Raw genomic sequence first — 6461 nt, 5'->3', positions numbered from 1 at the left:
AAATATCTTTTGCTCTTCATTGCCTTTTAAAACAGCAACAAGAAAAACCCAGCTCAGTGAAAGCTCCGTGCTGGACTGTCTGTGCTCAATCCTGATCACCGAGCAGAAACACCTTGGCATCTGAGGCTGGGCTCCTCTCCAGAGCTGCAGGATCAGGGCTGGGGTGGTTTACATGGGGAGAGAGGGGCCCTATTTGCATGTCCTCCTGCTATATATGGAGCTCCTTGGGCAGGAAGCAGCAAAATTTCAATACCAGAGTAGGTATGGTTTTACATGTCAAATCTGTGGAAAATAATAACATTATGTAAAATAAGAATTTTATGTAACTATTTTATAATATTCATGTATATTCATAATATTAATTTTACTGTTATGCATTCAAGCAATATATGATACAAGCGTCAGTGTTTGCTCCAGTGTATTATTCCTCAGAAGCACAAGTGGGTGACTCTATGTGATCAAAAGCTCATATTCTCCGTGTGAGTAAGTCCAATGGACCCCGGTCCTCCCTCATTATCTCCAAGACAGAATCAGACAGGTGTAGTGAGATTCACAGAGCCTCTTTTGTGTATTGAAAATGTACTCTTATTTCTCTACCTCAAGTATTGTTTTTCAGGGATGAACCTCCTGTGCACAAGAGGGTCACACTGCATTGAGGAAGGCTGTCGGTTGCCTGTGAGCCAGTCTTGATTCAGCTGAAGTAAAGGAGGTTTGCACAGATCTGTCAAACACAAATGCTGCTACAATTTATTCGTGTGCAACATACATAAACTTGGTAAGGAAAAATATAATATAGTGTCTTTAAATAATCTGTATATCTGTCTGTCGTCCATATGGCTAATGATCTATGTATTTATTATTTATTTATATAGCTACTAATGTATTTCAATTTTATTCAATTATAAAATACTCACTCTATAATACCAGAACTATCTAATGTATGATGTGCCATTCAAACACATTTTATTTCTCCAGTAGCTTTTGTTTGGATTATCAAGGTGGATCTTACATAATACTTATTATGGGGGCTGGGGATTTAGTTCAGCGGCAAAACACCTGCCTGGCAAGCGCAAGGTCTTGAGTTCGGTTCCTGGTACCGGAGAAAAAACAAAACAAACAAAAAAATAATAATAATACTTACCATAATTCAAAGCAATAACCCTAGAGAATGACTTTATCTAATGTTTCCCTTCATTGATACTTCTTCATTGCATTGTATGTTCAAGGACTGTAATGTAGTTGAATTTTGCATGTACAGCTATGATGTTACCTCGGGTACTAGGTACCTATTTCATTGAGGTTGCAATTATTTCTTTTCCTACTGACTTGTCACCTGTTCCTGCTTCTGCCTCTCATCTGCCGTCATCAGCGTGTCTGCAAGAAGACCAGGCACTTCCTTGAGGAGCAAATCTGTAAGACTTAAACATCCCACAGTGGTACAGACAGGGACACTCATATGAGTTACAGAAGACAGGCTGGGCCTGAGCCTGGTGTTCAGCTACATAATAACAGTTCTGGTCAACAATTTTGTGGTCTATCTGTCATCAGATGTGAAGACCAGAGCATAAAAATTTTTGTTATTCTGCTGGAGAGAATAATCATTAATGTCAAAAAACTGCACAATAACATGTAGTTTTAGAAGAAACAAGTGCATTATAGATAGAGAGAACCATCTACCTCACTTCACAATCCCGGGGAGCTTTCTTGCTGGGTCCTCCTATCACTGAATCCCGGGAAAGTGATTGAGACAGCACAGGTAAGGGAAGATGGAGAACGGAACACAGCGCCATCACACCTCACTGAGGGATTTTGCTGACGAAACTGACTTCCACAGAGCTACATCTGCAAAACACTCAAGATTGGGGATTTCTATAGAAAACTGTAAATTTTATGGTAGAAAGACAAGGCTTTTTCATTTTGTCAGTGTTAAAATATTCTCCACTCACACCTGGAGAACAGAAATCTGCTCTAAGCACTGTCATCTCAAAATATCACTTTTTCACTCCTGTACTCCTGTTCTTGTTTGTCTCCTGCAATGATTTGGAGAAATGGAGAAAATTTGTGCATATGCCATGAGTTAGTTCCCAGGACAGCAGATAGACATGGAAAGAGTGAGCTGGTCCTGGGTCTCTATCTCATTGTCTTGTCATGGAGCCCCTTCTGCACCTGGCCAGCCCCACTTCCATTTCTCCACCATCCTGTGCTGCAGCTGCAGGAGCCCTCATGGGACTCTCAGAAGCTGTGGACAGTCATAATGATTTGACATCTCTATATATGTTTTCTTATATCCAAACGCATCGTTACATAAATTAAATATCTACTATTTTAAGTTAATCCTATGTCATTAAAGAAGGTAAGATATGTGTGTAGTACATACATCAATGATAAGTAGATGATTGGTGGAGAAATATTTATCATGTAGATGATAGGGAAATACATAAGTGATTAATGAAAATAGATATATAGATATAGATAAATACATGGATCTAAACTCAAATATAGGTGTAAGTAGTTACACATATAATTCTTAAAGTATTCATATTTATAATGATGATAGATGAAAAAATAAACAGTTGGTAGGTCAATAAATAGAAGTATGATGAAGCATAGATGGATAGATAGATAGATAGGTAGATAGATAGATAGATAACTGTTCAAGGTCATTGGCCAGGTTTAATATACAATATTGAAATCTGTTCAAATTTTTTCTACTACAAGTGAAGTGACTAACTGTTAATGTATCTGGACATCTACAGAAGTTGCCACAATGACTTGACTCTTAGGGAATTACTCCAACAACATTTTATCATTTCCCCAAATTTTTGTGATCTCAAGGCTCTGAATTATTTTTTACCAGGCAAGAGTCACAGTCAGAGTCTGGCCTACCCTTGTGCTCAGGGCCTCAGGATGGACACAGACATAACTGACCTCCCCTTCCAATACGTATAGAGCTTGGTTATCTCACTGGTCACAAGTCTTCTAGGCACAATTGTTCTTCCATTGATCCCTGCTCAGGCCACTCACCATCCCAAAGTCAACTGACATATGTGCAAGACATAGAGACTAATGCCGCTAAGCACTTGGAAACTCAGATTTGTTGTGATGTCCAAGTTTTATTGAGAGTAATGTAAATAGAGTAAATTGACTTTGCGATATGAATAGGCACAGGTGTAAGACTTTTTATATTACCCTGTCTGAGATTCAGAATCAGTGACAGCTGGGTACACAAAAATTATTTTGTGAGTGCTCTGTAATTGTAAGGTATGTGACTGTATCGGTGGCCTACACCAACTACATGCCAGGAGAAACTCTACCACAGAAGAATCAACACAAATTATCAATGCTCTGGCACTGCCAATGTCCTCCGGGGTGGAGAATTAAATAGCTCCACTAACATGTGGACATCTACGTCAACATACAGAATGTTGTCCGCTTACTCAGGGTAAAAGGGTTTGCATGAACCAGAATTGGGAGGAGCTCTTCAAAATGAGATGCTCTGGAGACACAACTGAAAGTGGGGGACAGACTTTCAGTCAGTAAGGTAATAATTTTCATGGTTAAATGTTTCTCCACCTAAAAACTAAGGACACTGTGAAGTCAGTTGAATTGTAATCAATAATTTCATTGAAAAAAAATTTCTGTGCAACCTATTATGATATAGATGTGGATAAAAAAGAAGATTGACTCCATGGAAACATAATACTGTGTGATCCAAAACATAAAAGATCATTAGCATCTCTGTGCTTGGGGCCTCTGATGAAAATGCTAATCAACTGAAGAGAAAAACCTCCCAACTTTTTCTCCGCATTTGCTGGAAAGTTGGCTCTTTACACCCGCGTGTACTGAGCGCCCCCTGCTGGTCGTGAGTGCCACTGCAGGGAGGTTTGTGTCTGGGCTCCCACTTGCATCAAACCACTGTGTCTCTTGCACAGTAATACGTGGCCGTGTCGGCCGTGGTGACCGAGTTCAGCTGCAGCGAGAACTGGTTCTCGGCTGTGTTTCTGGAGATGGAGATGCGGCTCTGCAGGGATGGGTTGTAGCTAGTGCTACCACCGTAGCTTATGTACCCCATCCACTCCAGGCTCTTTCCTGGTGGCTGACGGATCCAGCTCCACGCATAACCACTGGTGATGGAGTAACCAGAGACCGTGCAGGTGAGGGTCAGGGGCTGTGAGGGCTTGACCAGGCTGGGTCCGGACTCCTGCAGCTGCACCGCGGACAGGACACCTGGGAACAAGGAAACACTTTCCATCAGCCGTCTGCTTTCAGAATCTTCCCGTGGACCCATGTCTGACAATAAGAACACTCACCATGGGGCCCTGCCACCAGGCACAGGAGAAGACCCAGCAGTCTCATATTCTAGACCGCACCTTTGCCTTCTCCAGGGATCTTAGCCGTGTCTGAGGAAGGAGCTGTGAGCCCCAGGAACCCAAGAGGGGATTTTTATCTAGGATTGGAAGAAATATTTGCATATGGGAGGTCCCTGTCCTTAATGATGAGTGACACCACCCAGGGTCTCTCTGGTCCTCATGCATTTGAGAGGAATCTCTTTTCCTGAATCAAATGGTGTTTAAGTTTGTGATCAGTGGGAAGTTGATTTCAGAGGAATGGAGGAAGCAAGGCAGTGATGACCCCACCTTCCTGATCCCAGATCAGCTTCCGCAATTCTCTTCTCCCTTTTTGTGCCACAGCCCGACTCCTCCCTCCCATGTGAGCTCTGGTGCCGCTTCAGAACTAACATGAGCATAGCGCCCTTTTCAACTTCTGCAAGTGTGTCTTCTGTGTTTCTCCACACTGCTTGAGAGCTTGCTTCATCATTTCTGTTGTTGTCAGAAGAGGTCCATGTGCCTCCTGCTGTAAGGCATCCTGTGATCCAAGTCCCACCTAACCAGATCGATCAGACAGTGGGAAATAAGGGTGTGTGTTCCTTGCTTACCTCACAGAGATGTGTCTCATTACTGGGGAAGAGAAGGAGGCCCTCTGTGTTAGGTGTCCCATCCCCACATGACCTGGTGGAACCACTGGAAGGTCATTCCCCATCTAGGTTCAGCTTTCCCTCTGGTTTTCTGGAGGTTATTCTTAAATTCTAAGTGCTTACCTAATTATAGTCATCCCTTTGTGAACAATTATGCTTTATGAACGCCATGTACACAATGACAATGTCAGTAAAATTAAAACTCAATTCCCATTTTCCAATCAGATTTTAGCCTGAGGTGTCCACTTCTTGATTACTATTATGCTCTGATGATTCAATGAAATGATTTTCAGTGCAGTGCAGCAAGAACTCTCATGATTTGTTGCTACTGAGTTCCACAGCAAATGCTTTACAACTTTACTAAGGACCCCATGGACAGATGGAATCTTTCAGTGTCATTAATTAGATCTCCTTAAATAATTCCTATGTGGGGCTGGGGATTTAGCTCAGTGGCACAGCGCCTGCCTGACAAGCACAAGGTCGTGAGTTCAATTCCTGGTACCAGAAAACAAAACAAAACAAAACAAAAAACAAAAAGCAAATAATTCTTGTGTGAGCTGATATCCTCATCAATTTGTCTCTGAATCAGGAAATTGTGACTGACAATTCATGCATAAGTCATGACTGGGAGCAGAGCCCAACTCCATCCCTCCTTACTTGGAGACCCTGAGCAGGGGGACAACACATTCTGATCTCCAGGGTAAAGAGTTGTGAATGCTGAGTGCAGGAGGAGCTCTGCATGTGATCTTCTCAGCAGGAAGGGACAAGTGTCCAACGTCATCACCACTGCCATTTGTGCTACTTGTCTACTTTGGAGCAGAAAAGACCCATAGGCACCCTCACTTGTGATCCACAAGACACTTGGTCTGCTGTGCTATTGTCACACCTGTGACTGGGACGGGTCCCTGCTCTTCAGCCCAACGTCTTGCAAATCATCCACTGATTTGTGTTCACATTCTGTGAACTTTTTTATCCTTATCATTTCCTGGACATAGACTTGGTTCTAGCATATTGCTCACTGCTCACCATTATCAGTTTTTATTTTAAGTATTTACTTTTTATTAGTGCATGTATGCAGGATATAATGGTTGCATTCATTATGTATAGGCACCACATGTACATAACACAACTTGTTCTTCCATTTTTTCTTCCCCTCCCTTACATAGATTTTTAATATCTCTATACTAATGAATGATTCCTATACTAATCATGTGGCCTGAATGCAGGTAACTGTAAGTCAGTAGTAGTAAGGAGAAATATGTTAACAGGCTGCATATGGACCCTCTAGGTAGGATCTGGACAAGTGGTTGATGCTGTTTGAATTCTGAGGAGGAAAGCAGCTGAACCCTTACATCCAGACCCCTCTAACTCCTTCCTCTGAGGTCACATTTACAGTTACTCTTCATCCAGGATTCTGATCTCTTTTCTGAATTATAGAACATTGATAGATTCCTAAGAATAAAGTATCAGTTATACATGAGCTCAT

At 41.9% G+C, this 6461-nt stretch overlaps 1 gene segment (V, D, J or C); it reads right to left on the bottom strand.

Moving 5' to 3' along the window:
• Nucleotides 1-3907: 3907 nt before the first annotated feature.
• On the bottom strand, nt 3908-4409 carry LOC102028696. The segment is given in 2 exon segments: nt 3908-4227; nt 4311-4409. Coding segments are annotated over 2 exon segments (366 nt in total).
• Between the last annotated feature and the right edge of the window lie 2052 nt (nt 4410-6461).

Source organism: Chinchilla lanigera, unplaced genomic scaffold (assembly GCF_000276665.1).
Source record: "Chinchilla lanigera isolate Chin_1 unplaced genomic scaffold, ChiLan1.0 scaffold00168, whole genome shotgun sequence".
NCBI classification, from domain to species: domain Eukaryota; kingdom Metazoa; phylum Chordata; class Mammalia; order Rodentia; family Chinchillidae; genus Chinchilla; species Chinchilla lanigera.
The sequence above is the reverse complement of the archived record's forward strand: the minus strand, read 5'-3'. Positions and strand labels throughout refer to the sequence as shown.